A 23174-nucleotide genomic window follows, 5' to 3' on the forward strand; every position below is an offset into this window, starting at 1 on the left:
AAGCCTGTTATTGGCCAACAGTCCACAGCAATACATTTTGCAAATGAATTAATAAATCTGTCCAAGGTAGACTTATTACAAGGGATTTTCCAATAAAAAGCTATGTTTATGTACACAGGCATCAGACAGACACTTTTGGAGCATCTCACTTTGTGTGTGTCTTGTAATAAATGCAGCGCATTTAAGTAGTAAGTTTGTAACTTAATTTGAAAGTTGTTTAAAACAAAAGAAAATTGTTTAGAGACCACTGCATTTGGGGTTGTGCTCCGTCCTCATCTTGTGCTGTCTGCTGTCAGTAGTTTGTTTCCTGTTCAGCGGGAGTTGAGCTTACTGTCCCCTGCTGACTGAGACTCTTAAAAACATGATGGTAGTTCTTAAAGGGATAGTTCACCCAAAAAATTAAATTATTTTATCATTTACTCACCCTCATGCCATTCCAGATGTGTATGACTTTCCTTCTTCAGCAGAACACAAACGAAGATTTTTCCAAAAATATAGGTCCATTTAATGCAAATGAAAGGTGATCAGACCTTTTATCTCCAAAAATCACATATAGGAAACATAAAAGTAATCCATATGACTCCAGTGTTTAAATCCATATATTCAGAAGCGATATGATTGGTGCTAGTGAGAAACAGAAAAATTAAGTCCTTTTTTAGAAATCTAAATCTCCACTTTAACTTTCACTTTCAGATGTGAAAGTTAAAATAACAGGCACCACATGTGACTTTCAGATGTAAAATTGAAAGTGGAGATGTAAAGTAAAAAAGGACTTAAATATTGATCTGTTTCTCACCCACACCTACTGTATTATATCGCTTCTGAAGATATGGATTTAACCACTGGAGTCTTATGAATTACTTATGTTTCCTTTATTTGATTTTTGTATTTACAAAGGTCTGATCACCATTCACTTGCATTGTATGGAACTATAGAGCAGAGATATTCTTCTAAAAATCTTTGTTTTTGTCCTTCTGAAGAAAGTAAGTCACACATCTGGGAGGGCATGAAGGTGAGTAAAAGATGAGAGAAATTTCGTTTTTGGGTGAACTAACCCTTTAAATTGCTCCGATGGTAGGAAATTTCATGATATTTTTTAAACATTTTTTTAAATTTTTTTTTTATAATTATTTTAACTGAATTAACGTTCATTAACATCGACAGCCTTATAAATTATATTTATGTACAAAACTAATTTCAAGCAATTTAATAATTTCTCTCTCAGGCAGAGGAGATTTTGAGGCGTGAGCTGGAGAAAAAGGAGACCCCATCTCTCTACTGTCTGTTAGGAGACGTGGTGAAGGACCCCCAGTATTACGACCGAGCGTGGGAGCTTTCAAAACACCGCAGTGCACGTGCACAAAGATCAAAAGCTCTGCATCACCTCCGCAACAAAGAGTTCCAGCAGTGTGTGGAATGTTTTGAATGCTCCCTGCGAATCAACGCAATGCAGGTACAACATACACAAAACAAGCACTGTGTATACAAAAGTGAATATTTATCGCATTGAATGATGTGACAGACAACTAGTTGTTTGGTGCTGTTTCATTCAGACAGCACAGGTTAACCAAAATCACACTCAAAATTCGGTCCTGACAATTTCAGGGAGCCAGTTTGTTTATAGAATGTTGTTGTCCCTCTTAGTCATAACTGAACTGTGTTTAACGTACACTGTGTACCTCTATTTAGCACTCTAAAAACAGGACTGACAACTGTGTTCTGCTGCTGTGTGAAAGCAGCCTGTGAAAGCTTGTTATATGGACCACACACACACAAGCAAGATCTAGAAGATCAAAAGGAGGGATGTACAGGGAAGATTGGCAGAGTGCAGAAAGAGAACATGAGGAACGGGGGGGAGAAAACTGTGGATAAGTGGTATCAGGTTCCCTGTGGGCTTCATCCACAGATTAAAAAAAAAAAGTGCACGACTCCCTTTTTTCCCCCCTCTCATTCTTCATTCCTCCCTTCATCCATAATGCAGAAGCACAGACAGCAATAAGACAGAGTAATTTTCCTGAGGGACTCATTGATGACCCTAGCGTGATCTTTAACACCACCTCCGAGTGCTGCCTCCGAGCTCTGCCTCAGGCCGTCTCGGTGCTAATGCTGCCTTTAGGGCCAGAACTGGAATTAAGGATGGACAAGGGCCAGAGAGATGCAGTGATGAGCATGAAGGAGAAGAAATAGATTATTTAAAACATAAGGAAGAGGAAAAAATGGGTTGAGAGATAGATTGCTTGAGGTTCATAGTTTCCAAAGACATCATTCATTTTTAGTGCCCGAATAACACCTTTTAAAGACAAGTGAGGCACTTGAAGTCTCTCATTTGTTTTCTGTTTGCCACCTTGGGCCATTCTCCATCTTTCCTCATCTTTCTCTCTCTCTGTCTGTCTTCTGTCTCTAAAGCTGGGTGTGTGGTTCTCCCTTGGCTGTGCGTATTTTGCACTGGAGGGCTATGAGGGGGCTGCCAAAGCTTTCCAGAGATGCGTCGGACTGGAACCAGATGTAAGTCACATGATCACACACATAGGGCTCCCTGATTCCATTGGGTGAGTGGCCTGGGGCCAGTGTGAGAAAGTTTCGGGACAGTTGATGGAACTGTAACTTGCCCTATCAGCTCACTTCTGTATTGTCAACAAATATACAGTATATATTAAACTATTAAACTTAACAGTTAATGAAAATATAAAAGATTTTTTTCTGGCACATATAAAAACTACATTGCTGAAAATGTTTTTGTGATGGTGTCAGTGAAAAAGTACAATTCTGAACTACTAGTTCAACTGAGTACGCAGAAAAAAAATCCTTATTGTTGAGCCCTGACAGGTCACATGGTCCCTATAAGGAGATCAGTGTCATCAGACCATAAAGAAGTGGCATGTGCTTAGTTGTACAGTCTTTCATAATCATATTTGATCATTTCTGCGAATGCTTCCCTGTCTTTGTTCTTTCAGGCCTCTACTCGTCTGTCCATATTTCTGCTTTTATGCATCTTTAAAGCTCTATAATCCAGGAATCCATTAGGTGTAGTACAGGAGCAGTTATGATTCTAATAGTGTAATTTAACATTGTATTCAAAGACCAGCCTTAAAATTCGACCCTTTAAACCCTTAAAGCTGCACTATGATATATTTCTTTTGTTGCAATTAACAAATGTTAATTAGTGAGTACATAAAAAAATCCATGTTCAAAACCCTGTCCTTGTCTTACCCCGATTCACTACGGTAAGCCTACAATAATGATTATTTAGAGCTGTGGGGACAGATTTGGCATGAAATCGCAGGCGTACGTCATTCGTCCTTGTGTGTTTACATCATGTCCGTAAGCTCATAAAGAATTTCGACTGTGGCGCGACTCGCGTGAGTGTCGGGGATGCGAATGCAACAGCTGTTAGCTGTGCTGTGAGATCACTCTCCTAATGGATTTTTAGCTGTTTGGCGAAGTTGTCTATCTGCTACTATGCTTGGATATGTTTTCTGGTATAGCTGTTGAAGCATATATTGGTTGTCATGCTTTAATGAATCGAACATTACTCATGTGTTTACCGATCGCGTTTTTTCAAGTGAAGTTACTGTAACATGTTTACTAATATTCATGACTTCTGAGTATTTTATAGCATTGCTGCAGTTTCGAGGTTCCCTAAGTAAGCGTGTCCCTTAGTATGTGTGTGAAGCTGTTTTCTTATTTCTTTTACCTCCGTCACAGAAATGCAAAAGTTGTTGTCACTTTCCATTGCCCTTTTATTGTCTGTTTAAAGAGAGTAGACAATATAAAATTGCCCATGAATGTATGCTCATTTCAAATTGTTTATAATGTAGCGATTTTAAAGCACAGTAATGTATATTAATTTGTTTAATGTGTAACCATCTCTGTTATAACTTTACTACCAAAGAAACAATTTAACACTTATTATTTTAAATGTTATATTGCATATTTCTGCATATTATTTTCATGGGCAAAAAAGTATATTTCATCCCCATCATTACTGAATCCTCGTTTTGCGTTTTTATATTACATTCTTATTGTTTGCAGTGCATAGACCTACTATTGTAGTATAACGGTTCACTTGCATAGTCTACTAAGGCTGTAGATTGTAATAAATAAAAAGTGTCTTCAATTGAACTCGTATCAGCCATTTCACAAGTTTCACCTCTTAAATTGATGTGTAGTACAACACAAACATGATTGTGTAGTGGAAAAAAACACTTGAATAATCATATTAAAATATCTAATTAAGAGTGTTGTTCATCCTCCACAAAGTAAGTAATATATTGGTTATAAATATTGAAATGAATAACATAACATCAGCATGAAAATAGCACTTCATGACTTCTGCTCTGCAGGTAAATATGAATCCAATCAATCCTCAATCCAAGAGATTCATCTGCTCAGAAGAGCAGTACCCAATCACAACTGACATAAAATGTTGCTTGCGATTTGAGGTTTAACCACAGATATCACTAGAGAGCACAAAGTTCCATAGTGCAGCTTTAAGTATGCTATTATGAAATAGTCTCTATAGATATCTCATTCATAGTCATGTTTATTTTGTATTTATTACTGTTTATTTTGATAAATGACTTTCACCTGTGATTCTGACTTATCTCTTCTTTCCTCCATTCAGAATTCAGAAGCATGGAACAACCTCTCCACAGCGTTTATTAAACTGAGATTGAAGTAAGTAAAAGTTTAAGTGCTTGGAATAAAGACTGCATTAAAGAATTTTCTTTAAATTTTCTGGTGTAATCCATATGCATAGAATCAACTTTAATGTTAATTCTGATGTTAAAAAGAGCTACCAATAGGCAGCCAGTTACACCAGCTTTCAAATGGTAAATTGGCCTTTTGTTTTCCTTTGTAGCATTTTATTTTTTCTTTGAACTTTTAATGTTAGTCCACCTAATGTCAATGTTTTATTTTATTAAAAAAATTTTAATGTATTTTTTTAGTGCTGCTATGATCAGCACCATCCCCAAAATCCTGCTTTGTTCTGGCATTTTAGTTTTCAGTAACTTGAAAACTTGTTTTGTTTGGTTTTCCAAGGGGCACTCTTTTTTTTACACACTTCCTTTAAATGACTGTATTAATTTATGATAATTAAGTTTTGTGTATGTTCTGTTGTCTATGCGTAACTGAACAGACGAAGTTGCATCTGCTATAATCATAGTTTGATCAGTGTATTTATAATGATTTTTGAGCAGTCACATCTGGCATTATAGTATTCAGAAATTAAAATCATGGCAGCTCAGAAGAACCAAAGAAATTTCACAAATCTGTTTCCATTTCCTGCACAGCTCATTCATCATTGTTTCATTAAGTACGTAATTTTTGTAAACACATTTCACAAAACAGATTTCAGATGTTTATGTAATACACATTGGCTTGCATACAAGTGGGGACCCCTCATAAGTACCCCTCATAATATTTTTCTTTCTCTGCTTTCTTCTGTTGATTTTTCCATGATATAGAGTCTGATGGACTAATAATGTACGTGTGTGTGTGTGTGTGTGTTTGTTTGTTTGTGTGTGTGAATGGCTATATAATAGCAAGCACTGCTCTGTTATCTCTCACTGAAATCGCCACCATGTACAAATGGTAGATAAGCCCCCTATTCAGGTTCCGGTTGGCCTGATTTATGCTGCATTTCTCTGTGTTTCCCTCATCCTGCTTCTGCCGAGGATCCTGCGAGACCTCCCTGCTTTTCAGTTACTGCAGGAATGACTCTGGCAGCTGTAATTGCAAAGATAAATCACCTCCAGGCTCTTGCTGCGTCTACCCCAGGAGCCAGCGCCTCGCAACATCTACCGACTGGCCAATATTAACCAGATTTGGGGGCTAAATGCCAGTTAGGACATTTGCCGCTTGACATGATTGGGGCTTTTGCTGATTTCCTGGGAGGACTGAAGGTGTTTCCTGAAACGCCATATAGCTTAGGGATTCTGGGAATGATTTCTCTCCTCCCCTCTGCCCCTCGTCCAATTAGACCAGTGCACTCATCCCTGATATGAGTCTGTGGATTCTTCTATTAAAACCTGATTAACGCCACCAGGGACCATTCGTAACAGAGGAAGTGTGTGTGGGGGAGAGAGTGTGTGCATGCACCTGCATGCATTCAAAGGGAACTTGGCTTTAGATGTTACATTGAAACCTGTGCCAACCCTCATTTTAGAGGCTTTTGTTGACAGCCCGTATAAAAATATAAGCTCTGTTCCAAATCCTAGTGAGACACCTTGCTGTCTAGTGCCTAAATACTGTAAGAAGCTGTATTCTAAAGTAGCATCCTAACTGAAATGTAACCTCATAAGTGACCATTTTGTGAAGCTGTACATAGGCAGCAACTCTGCGTGCCATACAAATAGTGCTCTTCACGTGAAGCACGCAGGATACTCCACTCACATTAGATTCCAATGCCGTTTGACGTTTGTTGTTGCTAAATTAACAGAGTGATAATCCAATAAACAAATATGGACAGCACTGACAAATATTGTTTAAAATAGTCAACTATTTTTTGAATATGAGTATATTTATAACATCAGGGTTTTTCCTGGGTCAAAAGTGGTCTTTGGTGGTGGCTGATGTACATGGTCATCCACATACTTGATGCAGTTTTATTTGTCGTTTTTTTTTTTTTAATCATAATTTCAATTAATTAATATTTAAGATATGTAGTTGCATTTCAAGTTTGTATTGAATATGATTTCTCTTTGATCATCCAAGTGTCTAGAAACTTCTGAATTTAACAGTTTTTTTTTTTTGTACTTCAAGGTACTGTGGAAAAACAACCTAGCCTGATGGAAATCCTTATATTTGATATTTGTAGAAATATCTGAAGGCACACCAGGCCGGTTTGTTTCCTAATATTAAACTTAATTAGAACAGGAAATATATTTCACATGACTTTGTTCATAATTTATAAAGGTATTTTATTCTAAATTGCCCTTGACTTTGTTTACCATAGTTCTTTTGTTGTTTAACAGTGGCATTTGTAATTCAGGTAAGACCCTGGATGGCTCCTCATTACTGTGGTTCTGTACGGATAGTTCTGTGCTGTTGTTCTACTTAAGTAGAAAGACACCATAAGTCTTTCTTGAAAATTAAACCGTTTATTTGTTATAGCAAAAAAGGAATTGCCTTAACACATTTAAAAACATACCTTTTTTAACTCCAGCTGCCACAGCTGATAAATGTTAATTTGGGTGGAGGTGTGAGAAGTCTTATAATTGATGCTGGTGCAGGGCAGGTGTTTTCTCTTTCCCTTGTCGGTGCTGTTCAGAATGTCGAGGCTGTCTGTCGGGGTTGAATTGCTCCAGAGTGCTTTAAAATAGACAGTTCTCATATAGAATTCCAATGGATCACATAAGTTTTGTAATCTGCACCACAATATCAAGGGAAGCCTGGTTTAATTGTGCATGTAATGCGCTCTGCATCATCCTGTCACCTGAGCTCGCATATCGAGGGAAGCCGGTTGACGCGCACGCACTTGCGTGCTCTAGAGATACAGTAGGACAGAGCAGAGCACATCACTTGTGTGAGAGATTCTCTGTGGATCGCACCACATGCACATCCGTGTTCCACGTGAGAACCATAATTATTGCTTAGAAGCTGCCGAGAGAGGAATATCATAAAACAGCACATACTGTAGATCTCAACCTGCCCAACTTCTTCGATGACTTTTTACTGACTGAAATAGTCACAATTTGCATTAGGAGCAATGATGCCTTAAAATGATGTCTTGGTAGGCAGCTTACTAGGTTTTTGGAACAGAGTTACAGCATAATATTTTGGTAAATACCTGCGGTAAACATTGCTAGTTGTTGTAAAGGAAGACATCCACAGACCAGTTCTACATCTATACACAACTTGCTACTGTACTTCTGATAAACACACTGGTGTTTTTGTTGTGTGTGTGTGTGGCAGGGAGAAGGCATTCCGCACCCTTCAGGAAGCGCTCAAGTGTAATTATGAGCGATGGCAGATCTGGGAGAATTTCATTGCTGTGTGTATAGACCTGGGCGAGTTCAGTGAGGCTATCAGAGCTTACCATCGGCTCATGGACCTCAAGGACAAATACAAGGATGTGGAGGTGAGTTAGATGAAGTAGACGTCACAATTTTTCAGGTTAACCTTCAGACATACACCTTCTATTCATTTTTGCATATGTTCCATAGAGATTTCTCAGTTGAAATGTCCAAAAACGCAAACTTTCCTTTTTGGCTTGTGTAAGTAGTGTAAAGCAGCTGGACTGAATCTCATTTGTCTCCTGCACTGCTTGTCATCACATCTCCCAACCACACTAACAGCTGCCTGACTGCATGCATAGATGAAACTCATGTTAGAAGTTTGTGTGATTTGATGAGTGAATAAATGTGTGAGAGAGAGAGATGAGTGAATTTTGGTGCGAGTTAGATTTGATGAGTGAATACAGGTATGAGCACGCCAGTGTTTGTAAGAGATTTTATAAGTTAATGTGTGTATGTGAAATTTAAGAGCGAATGTGTGTGAGTTCCTGAGATTTGATTTGTGAGTATGTGTGAGAAATATGAGGTTATGTGTGTATGTAAATGGACTAAAGTGTGTTTGGGGGTTACACCAGGGATGCACCGATCCGATACCTGGATCGGTATCGGCTCCTATACTGAAGTTTTTTAGACAGATCAGGTATCGGTCCGATGAGCCCAATACATTCCGATACTGTGTGTTAGTCATGTTCGACACTGTCATGCTCCAAAACTGACATAAAAGAAACATAAAAGCACCATTAAAGTAGTTCATATTACTCGTGCATTTTATTCAAAGCCATTTGAAGACATGCAATAGCTTTATAATCGCAAAAGGCTGTGTTTATTAAGTAAATATACATGGGTAGAATGCATGTGTAGCGCGTTAGTGAATGGCGCTGCTCTGTTGACACACAAACATAACGCGCAGGCTGGTGAGGCAGTCATGGCTATTTTCAGCTCTGAGCTCGCGGTTATTTTCCTATGCGAGTGCTACTTACGAACAGCATCTCAGATGTAGATGCTCTATAGTTCGGTTCACTTATAATATGCATTTAGAACGGCACCGGAAAAGCATTTTACCAGAATTTCAGTGAGAAGGGAATTAAACTACTGTGAAGTAGCCCACAAACAGACATTTACAGGACTTCCTGGAGTGTTAGGATTGTCAAAATAAAAGCACATGGGTTTTTTAAAGTCCACGATTGAAATATATTACTGTTGTATTTAAAAATTACTACTGACTCAATTCCGTACCCGCTCATTGTTTGTCTACAGCCAGAATCTTTTTAAACGCTTACATGCGTATGTGAGCGTGCTCCCTATAGAGCGCGCGTTTCTTGTGGTGAATGCAGCTGCACGCGTGAACATTTAAATGCGCTTCTTGACGCGAAATAAATGTAAACACAGACGTTAATGTATTACGGGTGTGTTAACAGACAGGACAAAAATCTACGCCATCTTCACGCGCTATTAATGTAAGCCATTATGTGATGAAGACAGGACAAAAATCTTATATCAAAATATCCGATCTGTGCGATGTGTAAATGCAGCCTAATAAACATGCTGCAGCTGTTATAAGCTTATCGTTAATATTAATCAAACAACAATATTGACGAGAAAAGGAGAAAAACACTCAGTCTTTGGCAGGATAACTTCAGAAGTTTTAGGCACAATAAATTTCAATAACAGGTCTGCTTTTCAATCAAACTCTGACTGTATTGAATCTTTATTCATGTATATCTAATAATCAGTAAATTTAAATTGTTGTGTTTTTCATTGTATTACTTTTTTAATGTTTTTATTTTATCACAATTTTTAAATGCTTAATTGCTGCTCATTCAAAAAAAATAAAATAAAAAACTTAAAGCACTGTTGACTGTTCTCTATTTTAATACTCTATTACTAGCTCTTGAATAATTACTTTACAAACTTGAAGCAATGTTTAGGAAAAACACTTGACGGCTACATTATTTCAATTTAATTTGATAATATTTATATCAGTATTAAACTTTTTAAATTCAGGAGTGTTTTCAATCGTATATTTTTTTATTTATTTATGTTTTCAGTGGTTGGGGTGCAAACACTATAAAGGGGTGCCGCAGTTTCAAAAAGTTTGGGAACCACTGGACTAGTTAACAATAAAGTTTTTCTTAATAGACTATACATTTATATTGAAATAATAATGTTTTTTTGCATATTAAAGAGTACCCCCAATTAGTTTCACACAATGAAGTAAAGATATTCTAATATGATTATGCAAAAAAACAACACTGGTATCGGATCGGGATCGTATCGGCCGATACTGAGATTTCAGATATTGGAATCGGATTGGAAGAGAAAAAGTGGTATCGGTGCTTCCCTAGTTTGGGGAAAGATTGTCCCCAGAAGCGAGCTAAATCTGACAAAACCTCCATTTGGGGACATCCATTGACATCCTCAATTGGGAAAATGTTTCAGAATTAAAATTGTTTTCTTAGGGGTATAGATGTGGGTTATGTTGGTCTGTATTAATTAGCTTTATATTAAAAACAATAAAAATCTATGGGATGCCCCCCATTTAGATGTGTTTGTGTGTGAACATGAGCTTGTGTTCATGCAATGCATTTAATACTCCAGATATCAGGCTGTAGGTCGGCTTTTGTCCCTTACGTTTTTATCCACACACCCCTGTATGTCTTTCTGCATCCTCTGCCCCATCACACCTCTCTCTGTCACACTCCCTCCATCAGCTGTGGATCTAGTAGCACCACTGTTGTAACACGCATATCCTAAACTCTACACCATTAGACACGTTTGTGCTGTCGTTGCTTGATGTACCAGCTGCTACATCCAATTAAATGCATCATTTGTTTTATCATTTTGTTGTCATATGCGTGGTAGTTGTTTACTTCCTTCGCTTTACTGCAGCTCCTGGGTCACCACGGTAGTAGTAAATTATCTTTTATTTTTCGCAGAAATTATGGCAGTCTCTTAAAAAAGAAGCTGTTACATGCATCTGTAATTTTTAAACACCCACCCACCACCCCCTCTTCTGTGAACGGTGCAAAATAAACAAATTAGTTGGCACAGATCAGCAAAACGAGAAAATTAAGTGTAAACAAGCTCAAGCAAACTGTGAATGAATCTTTTTTAAGGTAATGTGTTGTCTTTATTCAAAGCAATTAAACTGAAGGGAGATATTCGGCTAAGAGTAGAGAGTATGTGTAAGAGACATGCTAAAGTGTAGGGATGTGCAAAAAATTTTCATGTTTTCAAAAACCATAAGTCGGTGGGCTGCCTGATCTTCTAGTTGTGCGGAAGTAAGCTGAGTATAATTAGCCTGGTTTTGGGTTCAGCTTACCTCGATTGGGCATGTTTCTTAAGGCAAATTTTTACCTCTTGGGCAGACATAGTTCTTTAAGTTTGCTTAGAAATTATGACGAATTGCAGTGATGTTTTTATTCTGCTAAGGTGTTTACTTGGTGATATTCCTCATGTTCGCACGTCTCTGAAATTCTTAGTCTAGGAGAACTCGGCTAGACAAAGAGCGTTGATGACTGTTTTTATTACAGTCGTGCATGCTAGCTGAGAAGATGGGCTGTTATCTTAAGGTTAAAATGGATATCTTTGAAGCCTGTCTCTCCTAAGTTATTCTAAAGTACACTTTTTTTTTTTATTATTATTATTTGATGCTCAACACAAACCTCACAAAAACAGCGTGCCCATGAAAAATATATGGAGAGAGATTTTGGTGTTTATGGAATCAGATCAGGTAACTTGCCATTTCATAGCGAGCTAGTAAAATGTAAGGCTTTTATCAAAGCAATATTACAGAGACAGCTTACCTGCTGATCTTTCATCAGCTTTAGAGTTGACATCCTTCAGTGATGTCACCCTCTAAGAAATAATTATATAATTAGTAGCTATAAATCTAATTAGAGCTGTAAATAAATTAAGGCTTTGTTCGCCTAGGGTTTCTTAGTTTGTTTGGAGGGTGGGAGGGGGGAGTTTGGCTTCTTCCAATGCATAAATTAAGCTTTCGGGGCAGCAATGCAAGACATTTTCTACTGTTGAAATAACAGCAAAATGGAGCGCAGCGGAATGGAACTGAATGCATACATTTAATTTTGTTTTATTATTTTTTAACTTGACACGGCATATGAAAAACTCAGTGCTCCTGTTGGGACGCTTCAAAAAACAGATGGGAAGAAAATGTCCGTCCGAATGTGTTTTAGCAGCGGTGCTTTAAAGGGATTTAATTTAAGACAACTTTTCCGAGAGGGTTTTACCATGCAAACTGCCAAACAGCTTAAGCACTCCATGCTTATTAAAGCACCACTGCTAAAAATATCAAAACTGAAAAGAATAAATCTATTTTCTCGCTTAGCAAGTAGTGGGTTGTTTCGTACTGAATTGCAAACAAGTGTTTAGATGATGGAAACTTTTGGTTTTTATGGTCACAGAGGACCAGATATACATTAATCCTGTGTTTCAGGATGCTAACTGTCTTACAGATGCATTTTAAACACACAACTGTGCCTTTTAAAGCATTTTGATTGCCTTCAAATACACTTAAAATCAGTACGGAAAATGTGCTTTCTCCCTCACATTGTCAACTTCATTTTGCCCTCGATTTTCTCACATTTGGTTTATTCGTTTACTTCTGGCGAGTGGTTGGTAGCTCATCAATTAAAAGTTGTGATGTGAAAGCACAGAAGTCGAAAAGGTCAGCGCAAGCGTTCGCCTCCAGCCCCTGTGAGGATTTCAGACGGTAATTGGGATCTCAGTGCTTAGCTGGATTCAAAATCATCACTCACTCCTCTCTGCTGCTCATTTTACTCCCTTCATCATCTCTCTCTACATAGAAATCCTTCAGACTGCATGTTATTGAGAAACTAGATGAGAGCAGCTATTAATAAAGTTAATAGTTCAGAAAGAACAAATTCAGTGTATTTGTGTTTGATGCTAACACATCTTAGTATATAGTCACAAGTCTAGTCTCTCTGTCATTGATCCCACCCACTAATTCACATTCCACAAGAGATGGGAGAAGAGAAAATAATGACCCATCCTCCCTCATCATGAGCTAAAAACAGAATTCAGATGGATCAAATGTCCTCTTATCTCTCTCACCATCTCAGCTCCATTCTTCCTTCCTTCATTCCCTCCTTCCTCCAGCGAGAGCATTACCTCTCTCCTTAATTTCACACTGTAAGGGGATCGTGCAGGAATTACACCCAGACACTCATTAAATTTCCCCTTTACCGTATCACTTTGCCCATCATCAGGGGGAGGAGTCTTATCCAGTGCGCCCATTTAGTTATTTTACATGTTCCACATCACCAGCAGAGGTTCCCAGATGCCTTTAGACATGAAATGTAGACAACATTTTCAGTATTTTTATAGATATAAAAAATAGATAAATCTTATGATGGATGGATAAATAGGTGTATATGATGGGCTATGTACAATTTAAGTTAATAGATTTGCTTTAAATGTGGTGCTCACATGGGTGACACTGGTTTAAGTTCAGCATGCAACGTGTCCCGAACCCCTATCCCATTCTACCTCTTCCTCCCCACTAATTTTCATGTCCCCTCTCTATTTCATGTCCCTTCTTTCTCTCTTTCTCTCTCTCTCTCTCTCTCTCTCTCTCTCTCTCTCTCTCTTTCTGTCTGTCTGTCTTTCTCTCTACAAAAATAAAATTAAAATGAATAGTTCTGAGCTTTTGTAAAATGACTAATTCTATACAGTATTAATGTGCCATTTAGGTCCTGTCGAACTAAATTACTTGGTGGGAGAATTGTTTATTCCAATAACTATTACTAATAAATTAAACTGCTAAATACAGTTTAATAGTAAAATAACCTTAAATGCATTCTATATAAATGTGGCAGTTGCTACATTGTAAACAGCCAACAGTTAGAATAATGAACTATGGCCATGTTCACACTAAATGATTTTAATTTGAAAATGCCTTAATTTTGCCATGTTAAAATTCTGGTGTCCATGTAACCATAGTCAATATGTACAGCTGAAGTCAGAAGTTTACATACACTTAGGATGAAGTCATTACAACAAATTTTTTAACCACTCCACAGATTTAATATTAGCAAACTATAGTTTTTGTAAGTTGTTTAGGACATCTACTTTGTGCAATTTGAGTAATTGTTCCAACAATTGTTACAGACAGATTGTTTCACTTTTAATTGACTATCACAATTCCAGTGGGTCAGAAGTTTATATACAATAAGTTAACTGTGCCTTTAAATAGCTTGGAAAATTCCATAAAATGATGTCAAGCCTTTAGACAATTAGCCAATTAGCTTCTGATAGGAGGTGTACTGAATTGGGAGGTGTACCTGTGGATGTATTTTAAGGCCTACCTTCAAATCCAGTGCCTCTTTGCCTGACATCATGGAAAATCAAAAGAATAAGATGACCCAGTTCATGCTGCCTCTCGTGATGTAAGCGCATTGTCATATTCAAATGAAAGCAAAACCAATGAAGCTTGTGAACAGTGTTCTATTGTAAATAAACCGTGCTGCACTTCCGGTTGTTTCACATCAGTTCTGGCGTGACCGTGCCAATGCACTTACGTCATGCAAGAGGCAATGAACTGATTCCCCTCATGGACATGCATTGGAGAGCGACCAGAAGTGAACATTTATAGTGAAAAAGGACTTAAATATTGATCTGTTTCTTCCCAACGCGATCGTATTGCTTTAGGAGACATTAATTTAACCACTGGAGTCTTATGGAATACTTTTACTATGACTGTCTGTGCTTTTTGGAGCTTTAAAGTGCTGATTACCATCCACTTGCATTGTATGGACCTACAGAGCTGAAATATTCTTCTAAAAATCTTAGTTTGTGTTCAGCAGAAGAAAGTCATACACATCTGGGGTTGTACGAGGGTGAGTAAATGATGAGAGAATTTTCATTTTTGGGTGAACTATCCCTCAAACAAACAAACCTCAATAACGGTGACAATCAGCAAATCTCATTAAGTTGAGTTCTTAACATCAATACACAACAATTAACTAACAGTGGCAACAAATAACAACAATAACAAAGTCAGCAAACAGCAAAAATAAGCCTGTGACGCCAACCGCATAATTTATTTGTTGCAATGCATGCTGGGAACGCTCAAATCAGCAACATTGTTCAATATGAAATTGTTCGTTCAGACAACTGTTAGGTTAGTTGGGACAACATCTGGGGGAATATTGTTGGTCTAACATGTGTTTTTATGTAGATGCAAAATAATTCACATTTCATAGTATCTGTGATGCAAAACCCCCCATAAGTTGGATAAAATTTCCTTTAGTTTTTTTTCCAGTGTACTGTTTCTGTTTTTTAACATTGGTGTTTGCTCTTAATAAAAGCAATAAGCCACTCAAATCTGTGCGTGACAGTGATTTTACCACGGTTAAGGGGGGTTTAGGTAATCCGCTTTGCACTGTGCCTAAGAACACCTGTTACCCATGGTAAAATCACTGTAACGTATGGCCTCTCGAGGCATATTGCTTTATTGTATAGCAGTTCCTTATTATAGTGTTCAGATGATGGTTGATGACCATATAGTTTGAGGTAGAAATGAGCTTATGAGAGTCTATAGGGTGAAAAATGAGGATTCAGAGGCAAAGCCTCTGGAGGAAATGTCTAAGCTATAATGCACCACTGACTCCAGTGACAGATCTCAGCACATCTGTTCAGTGGCCTCAAGCAGTCCAAAGGTGAATTACGAAGAGAATGAGAAAGTCTGGAGAGATGATGATGTGAAGGTAAAAAAGTGATAGCAGTAAGGAACTAGGGAGGCAATGAAGTTTAGAAGGATGAACCCTTACTTGAGGAATTTGTTCTTTTTATTTTCATAATTTCATGAATGATGTGACCACACATAGGAACATGTGGTCCACATAAAACAAACTGAACTGCGTGCAAACTGTTTGCTCAGATGAAGTCTCTATCTGTCAGTCAGTTTACAGTTTAAGTGTGAACATCAATTTTTAATGAGTTTGATTTACACATATAGATACTTCGCTGCATATGTATGTCTTTCTGTCTGCTTAAAGGAATTTTCTGGGTTCTGTGTAAGTTAAGCTCAGTCAACAGCATTTGTGGAATAATGTTGATTACCACAAAAAAAAAAAAAAAAAAAGGTTGACTCGTCCCTCCTTTTCCAAGATGATGCAGGCAGAGGTCAGTTAAAAATGTTAGTTGAATGCTTTTCCATCATCCCATGCTGTGTGAACATGTATGTTGTTTGAGATACAAGTGTTGAATTGAGGTTGGCTATCGTGTTGAAGCTAGCGGCAACATATCGCATGCTTTTGAATCGTCACTTCCATCAGCTGTTAAATGGCGAATGCTTTGGTGTAGTAAAAAAAACGCTATGTCTTCCATTTGGGACGATATTAAACGTTTAAAATTAATACGCTACATGGCTGAGTGCATAGTGTATTTTGTAAGTAATGCGTCATTTGCTATACAGCTTATATCATATTTATAATTATTATAGACCAACTCTAACCAAAACCCTACCCTTAAATGAAAACATATTGCAGATTTAGAATTGAAAGAAAACATAATTTTTTTTTAATTCATAGACATCCCCAAACTGCCCCAAAGGGGGATTTAGCTCTCTCCTGGGGCAGATTTGTCCCCAAACTATAGCTAAGTAAACCAACACACACATCTAAGGAAGTACTATATACTGAGCATGTGAAGTAATTTGGGGTCATTATTCCCTGCTTCATCATGTGTAATAGGGGCACTGAACTGAAATGTTCTGGAATGTGTGGAATGTGACATCATTAGCCATCTTTGGTGAAGCTGCCAATCATAACACACCATCAAATTGTAATTGTTTTTATGTTTTTAGCAAACTCTTTATAAAAAAGTATGAATCACATAACAGTAATCACCAGGACTGGGAGTTGAGAGTACAAGATTTTGGTTTCTTTTGGATTACATGATATAAATAGGAAAATACACATCCATCTCTTTCACACATACTTGCACAAAGTTAATGACCACAGGTTTTGATTTTGCTTTAGTAATTACAGTAGAGTTTGGTGCTTGTTAGTTGCAGACCGTACAGACATGCACACAAACACATGTGGAAACGCATGTGAAGGCCATGATTAATAGCTGTAAGTTCTGTGTTGTGTGCCCACAGAGGAATGTGGAGCCCAGCATTCAGGTCAATTATTTTGGTAGGTTAGTGAAGTTTAAGGGTGTGGTGTGCTTAGTTTAGACTTTGAAGTTTGAGGAGAAAGCCGCCTCTGTCTGTGTGACACGTACACAGTTAACAGCCTTCCTCCAGGGAATCAGCCTCTTGTGACTAATCACATCTCACTTAAGCATTCATAGATTTGCACACACACATTTACTCAAATTGTAAAAAGTAAAAAAAAAAAAAACAGTACCTAATTTTTATTTGCCATGGAATTGTCTAATTCGGTTGGCTCTCATGAAACCTGGGCAGATCATATTTCACTCAAAGAAAAAAAAAATGTCCTTATTTTAGCAATGTGACATTTTCATGACAATTTTCATGACAATTATTAATTGTGCACACTTGTCACGAAAATAGTGTCACATTATAGAAAATATTGACGTTATAAAAATTGGCTTCTTATGTAAAAATATAAATTCTTATACTGACTGTAACTGGAATTTTTGCATAAAAAGCAAGTCAAAATTGTTTTCTGTGGCAATCAACACTATGCCACAAATGCCTTCAATAGAACTGAACTTTTATTGAACCCAGAACAGTAATTTAAAAAAATATATAAAGTATGATTCCTGATTCAGTTACACGGCATTACTTTGTGTGTGTGTGTGTGTGTGTGTGTGTGTGTGTGTGTGTGTGTGTGTGTGAGAGAGAGAGAGATTCATGAACACAGCTTCTCCAGACGGACAGACAGGATGAAGTCTGAACTCTGTGGCCCTTCCTGGTTTCTCTCCTGGCACATGTACGAGCTTTCTAGGGTGCCTGCATTTGTTTGTGTGGTTATGCGAGAACAGCATCTCTAATCTCCCCGCTCTGTTGGTGGCATGTAGTGTGTGTGTGCGTGTGTGTTTGTGTTCAGATCACTTTCAGTTCTGTGTGTGTGTGTACGAATGAGATGCAAAGAGTATTACATCACTGTTCTTATGTTGCATCTGTCAGCCCGCAGTTACTCTGTGGCTTGGCGACAGTGTGTGTTTTTGTGTGTATGTATGCATGAAAATACTGGATGAATTAAAGGCATACTTTAGTCCGAAGACAGACAGACGGACAGACAGTATGCTCTGTGAGCTGAAATTTAAGGAGTGTTGGATCATTGCCAACAGCAAAATCTCTGGAAACAGAGAAAAGAAATACTAACAAAGTGAAGGATCGGATGCATGTGAAGGTGAGGAAGAGTGCGTAATGATTAATTTACACTCTCTTTAGGTGAGCCAGGAAAATCTAAAAATGCAGAGGTTAAGTTTAGGGATTTGTGTGTTCAACTCAGAGGGCAGAGGTCAGGTCAAGGGCTGGAATCAGGTATTGTGGAGTGTAAATGTCAACTCCAGATAGATTTGAGATGGGTGACCTTTGGTGTTATGATTGGTTCTTGAGTCATATTTGTCTTAACTAAAAAAACAAGTTAGATCTAGGCATGTTGTATATCGTTCTTAGTTGTTTTAGTTTTTTTTTTTCTTCTTTCAATTAGGTGCTGGAAATCCTTGTGCGTGCAGTAGTGGACAACCTGACCGATCACCGTGGTGACCAGGCATCCAATCTTAAAACTAAACTACAGGAGCTCTTTGGTCGAGTCTCTGCTTGCTGCAGTACTGACGCACAAATATGGAGGCAGTACGCACGTCTCTACGGCAATGGACATAGCAACAACCTGCAAGATAATGAAAAAGTAAACACATTTTACATTTATTTGGGGTTTTTGCCACTTTCCGTTAGAGGTGACAGGGAATTTTTGAGAGAAGAGGGAATGGGACCAGGCAGTGATACAAAGCCGGATTCAAACACAGGTTGCCAACAGACGTACCACCACACAGTGTCAGACGATTTGCAGGTTGCGTTTCTGATTTTTTTGTAAACTTTTTTACATTTTTGTTATTTGCATCTTTACAATAAGGTTCCATTTGTTAACATTAGTTAATGCATTAGGTATGATGAACAAACAATGAACAATGTTATTTTTACAGCATTTATGAATCATTGTTAATGTTAGTTAATAAAAATACAATTGTTCATTGTTAATTCAAAATGCATTAATGTTAACAAATGCAACTTTTAATTGAAAAAATGTATTGGTATATGTTGAAATTAACAACCAAGATTATTAAATACTGTAAAAGTGTTGTTTATTTTTAGTTCATATTAACCAATGTTGTTAACAAATGTTAACAAATATGTATTTGTATTGGCTTTGTATTATCTCAATTTTTTATGATTAATTTAATTTGTTACATTCCCACACAAACACAAGGCCCAGTGTGAATTTTTTTTTTTTTTATATTATATATATATATATATATATACTGTATACAATTGTACAAAAGCCAAGTGATGTGATTTGTTTAAATTACATTTTTTTGGTTTGTTAGAGAGTGTTGTGATTTTTTTCTTTTAGTTCTCTGTTTTCATTTGTTGTCTCTTTGGCTCCTCTGTTTTTTGTTTTTTTTTGTTTTGTTCATTGTGTACTCTTGTACTATATTATATTATGTCATTTCATGAGAGACAGTGTTTACACATGTGTATGACTCTTAATCTATATGGTATGTGTTTATAGGCACTGCAGTTCCTGAGTAAAGCCCATCGGTGTGAAATGCAGGCTGCAGGCTGGGAGAAAGACATGAGCAGCTTCAGATCCGTAGTAAAGGGAGCCAGAGACATGGCTAATGGTTAGATTGCACACAAACTCCATACACACTCCACAGCCATGCTCTCACTTTCTCTTTCCCATGGCTATCTGAGAGAGAAAGAGAGAGACAGAATCTCGGTCCCATTCAAAGAGTCACTCCATCACGGCTAATGTGACACGCTTGAACGTAGCACAAGTCTGAATGGGGTGATGAATAGAGAACATGCAGTCAGAGCAAGAATGACAAACAAGCCATTTCCGCTCTGACCTCAACGAGACAAGTGATTGTGTGTGGGCACTTGGGCTTGTGTGTGTGTTTACCAGCTGCTCTGTGTCCATGTGTGTGTCTCATTAAGAAGGATGTTGAGGGTTTGGTCAGTGTGTGTGTGTGTGTGTGTGTGTGTGTGTGTGTGTGTGTGTGTCGAATTAAACATCAGCAAGGACAGAGCACATGCTTTGAGCTGAATAGCAATTCTTTCTTATTTTTCTGCCTCTGTGTTTTGCACTCAACCTGTCTCACTCTCCTATGCTTTGTTCACACCGCAGCAGAATATGGTTTCAGTCCTGTTTTACAGTGCTAAATATAGTTATATTTACACACAGCTTGGCTATGATCAAGAGTGACAGCCTCAGTCAGTAACCGAAGTGATTCCCTTAAAATTTCAGCAAAATGCTTCGCTCTTTACTTGGGCATGATCTGCTGAGACAGAGAGAAAATGCTGTGCTCTTATTTTTTTTTTTTAAAGCATTTAAAGCCCCTGTTGGTTAAGATTTGACAGATGAATTTGTCCCTTGGTTGGACCGGCTAAATACCATTGTGTCAGTTGTATAAGACATAGATATTAAGAAGTTGCCAGATAGTTACACGATAGGACTTTGGCATGTTTGATGAATTTGGCATGTTTGATGAAGTTGGCATGTTTGATGTTTACTTTAGTCACTGTCACTATATACAGCCGTTTTCCACGTGTATTGCAAGAGCAGAAAAGGAGTTTGACTTCGGTTATTCATTTATACAGACAGTACTCTCTTCCTTTCCCTCTCACCCTGTCATAGACACACACACTCTTCTCCATCAACATTTTGTCCTTGAGTATGCAGGCTGCGTGTTGTTGATCTTAATGATTTATAAACGGGGCAGCTCAGCAAATGAAGCAGAACCCTTCACACACCTCCATCCCTTCCCTCTCACTCTGGCCTGCTCTGTGTGTGTACGCGTGCGTGCGTGCGTGTGTGTGTGTGTGAAATCCATCGATATAGCGATAAAAATGTGTGTTTGCATGCGCAAGAGACCATTTCTCACTTGTTTGTGTGTTACCTTGTGCAAATGTGTTAAACTTGTTTGTATGCATGTATGTGTTGGTGTGAATTAAAGTCACATCTGTGTGCTTGGGTGTTTTGTGAATGAGCTCTACACTCATTAATCACGCCACTTTCCTTGCTGTCACAGCTAGAGGCAACAACATAAGGATGAGATTGTAGGAGAAAGAAAAAAGAAAGGTATGCAGAAGTTAGAGGGCGAGAGAGTGAGGAAAGGAATGAGAGGCCTCTGACACTAAGGTTGAGACGGATACTTGTGAATCTGTTGTTGCCTACTGAGGTGTCTGAGGAAACTAAACAGAGCAGGTAAATAGCAGACAGATGCATGCTGGGAATGGGCCTCCTCAGGAACATGGTTTTGTTTATATGGAAGTAAAATAACCACAGTCACAAAAAAAAAAAAAAAAGCATTATTTTACTAACAGTTAAATATAATGGGGTTTAATGTTATTAAAATGATGTAAACAAATATTCATGATACTAGGTGGTGTGAATCAGATTGTATTAATGCACTAATAACTGTAGTAATTAAACGCAGTGTGTGATCTATCACTATCTACATTTGAACTCTACTGCAGCCACAGGGGGCCCACACACACTTTTGAATGTTCTGGTACTGCACGCTGTCTTAACCTAATATGATCAGGTTTCCCCCTCTTCTCCAGTCTTTGATCATTGAGGGCACAGACTTAATTATTGTATCACCTGACCTTTATGACTTTTGATCCCTAAAACACTCTCTCGCTCCACACATTGGCTGTGCAGCATATCGATGCTTAACGTTCCAGCACTGCCCTCTTTGAACTTCTGGGACTCTACTGAAGATGAAACCCTTTAATTCTCTCTCTCTCTCTCTCTCTCTCTCTCTCTCTCTCTCTCTGTCTCTTTAGTATCTATCGGCTGTAGCAGGTCTAAGCACAATCCTCAGGAAGCTCTACAGTTACTGTCTTCATCTCGGCTTAGTCTGAAGAGTCTCGTCACCAAAGCCAAGGTGAGTCCCACACAGTCAGCTGTTAAAATCAAAATGAGGTTTGTGTCTTGTAGCCCATTGTGTCTCATATATGCTAGTGTACTTCTAAATGTTGATAATATTAACTTAAGCAGATATACACATTTAAAATCAGTCTTTCAGAAAAGAGACCCCAAAAAAATCAGTCGCTGATGAAAGAGGGTAGGGGTGTCAAATTTTGCTTAGGTTAGGGTTAGTTAGGGTTATGGTTTAATGTTGATCAGCTGTGATTGTTTGGTATTACATTTGTGTTTTTCTCTTCACAGCAACTGTACACTAATGTTGCCACAGGAGAACTCCATGATGACCTCAGAGGTGATGTCACAGAGCTTGAACAGATAATCACAGAGCTGCAGGACCTGAGTGCCCAGCTACGCAGTCAATGAGAATAAAACATATCACTGTCGTCCCACCTTATCTCCTTCCATCCTTTTGAATGATTGATTTAAACATTTCAAAATAAAAGTGCATTTTAAAGTCAAATTTTAGACAAACAAGAACTTTCTGTCTGGAAATCGCTTTTAGGGCTCAGCAGCCTGTTGCAAAAAACCCTTCAAGCTAAGAAAACCTTTAATTATAAAACCCATACAATTACAACTAAGGGTTTTCTTAACATAAGGGTTTTTTGCAACTGGTCCCAGGACTTCTATTAACATTCTGTCCCATTATCGGTTCAGTCTACTGGGATAAACCGAAGGGAAGGCTTAGGCTATGTTTGAAATGCTACCCGACTACTCTTACTATTTCTGCAGTATCTACTGTATAAACTGCAGAAATAGTAAGAGTAGTATGGTAGTATGCTGTTCTGAACTTAGCCTTAGGGACTGAATTAAAGATGATTCAATTGATCCAAAGTCATCTGCCAGTTGCCCTAATCAAAACGCCTGTGATCACATGATCTGTGATTAAGGTCCCTGAGACCAGCATTGAACATCTCATCCATGTTTATGTACAAATGTGCCTCAGTAAAATTTAATAATAAATACTCAGCTTCTTTCTTACACA

At 37.9% G+C, this 23174-nt stretch overlaps 1 protein-coding gene across 1 annotated transcript in view; it reads left to right on the plus strand.

Annotated features, from left to right (window-relative positions):
• Nucleotides 1-23174, plus strand: part of LOC127411154 (tetratricopeptide repeat protein 27-like) — a 126787-nt gene extending 103613 nt beyond the window's left edge. Inside the window, exons 13-20 of the mRNA XM_051646513.1 lie at nucleotides 1226-1453; nucleotides 2407-2505; nucleotides 4625-4677; nucleotides 7918-8083; nucleotides 18689-18886; nucleotides 19769-19880; nucleotides 22051-22151; nucleotides 22436-23174. Of these exons, the coding sequence (XP_051502473.1) occupies nucleotides 1226-1453; nucleotides 2407-2505; nucleotides 4625-4677; nucleotides 7918-8083; nucleotides 18689-18886; nucleotides 19769-19880; nucleotides 22051-22151; nucleotides 22436-22555 (1077 nt within the window). The 3' untranslated portion in view covers nucleotides 22556-23174. The remainder of the gene's footprint in view (nucleotides 1-1225; nucleotides 1454-2406; nucleotides 2506-4624; nucleotides 4678-7917; nucleotides 8084-18688; nucleotides 18887-19768; nucleotides 19881-22050; nucleotides 22152-22435) is intronic.

The sequence above is a fragment of the Myxocyprinus asiaticus genome, chromosome 20 (genome assembly GCF_019703515.2).
Source record: "Myxocyprinus asiaticus isolate MX2 ecotype Aquarium Trade chromosome 20, UBuf_Myxa_2, whole genome shotgun sequence".
NCBI classification, from domain to species: Eukaryota; Metazoa; Chordata; class Actinopteri; order Cypriniformes; family Catostomidae; genus Myxocyprinus; species Myxocyprinus asiaticus.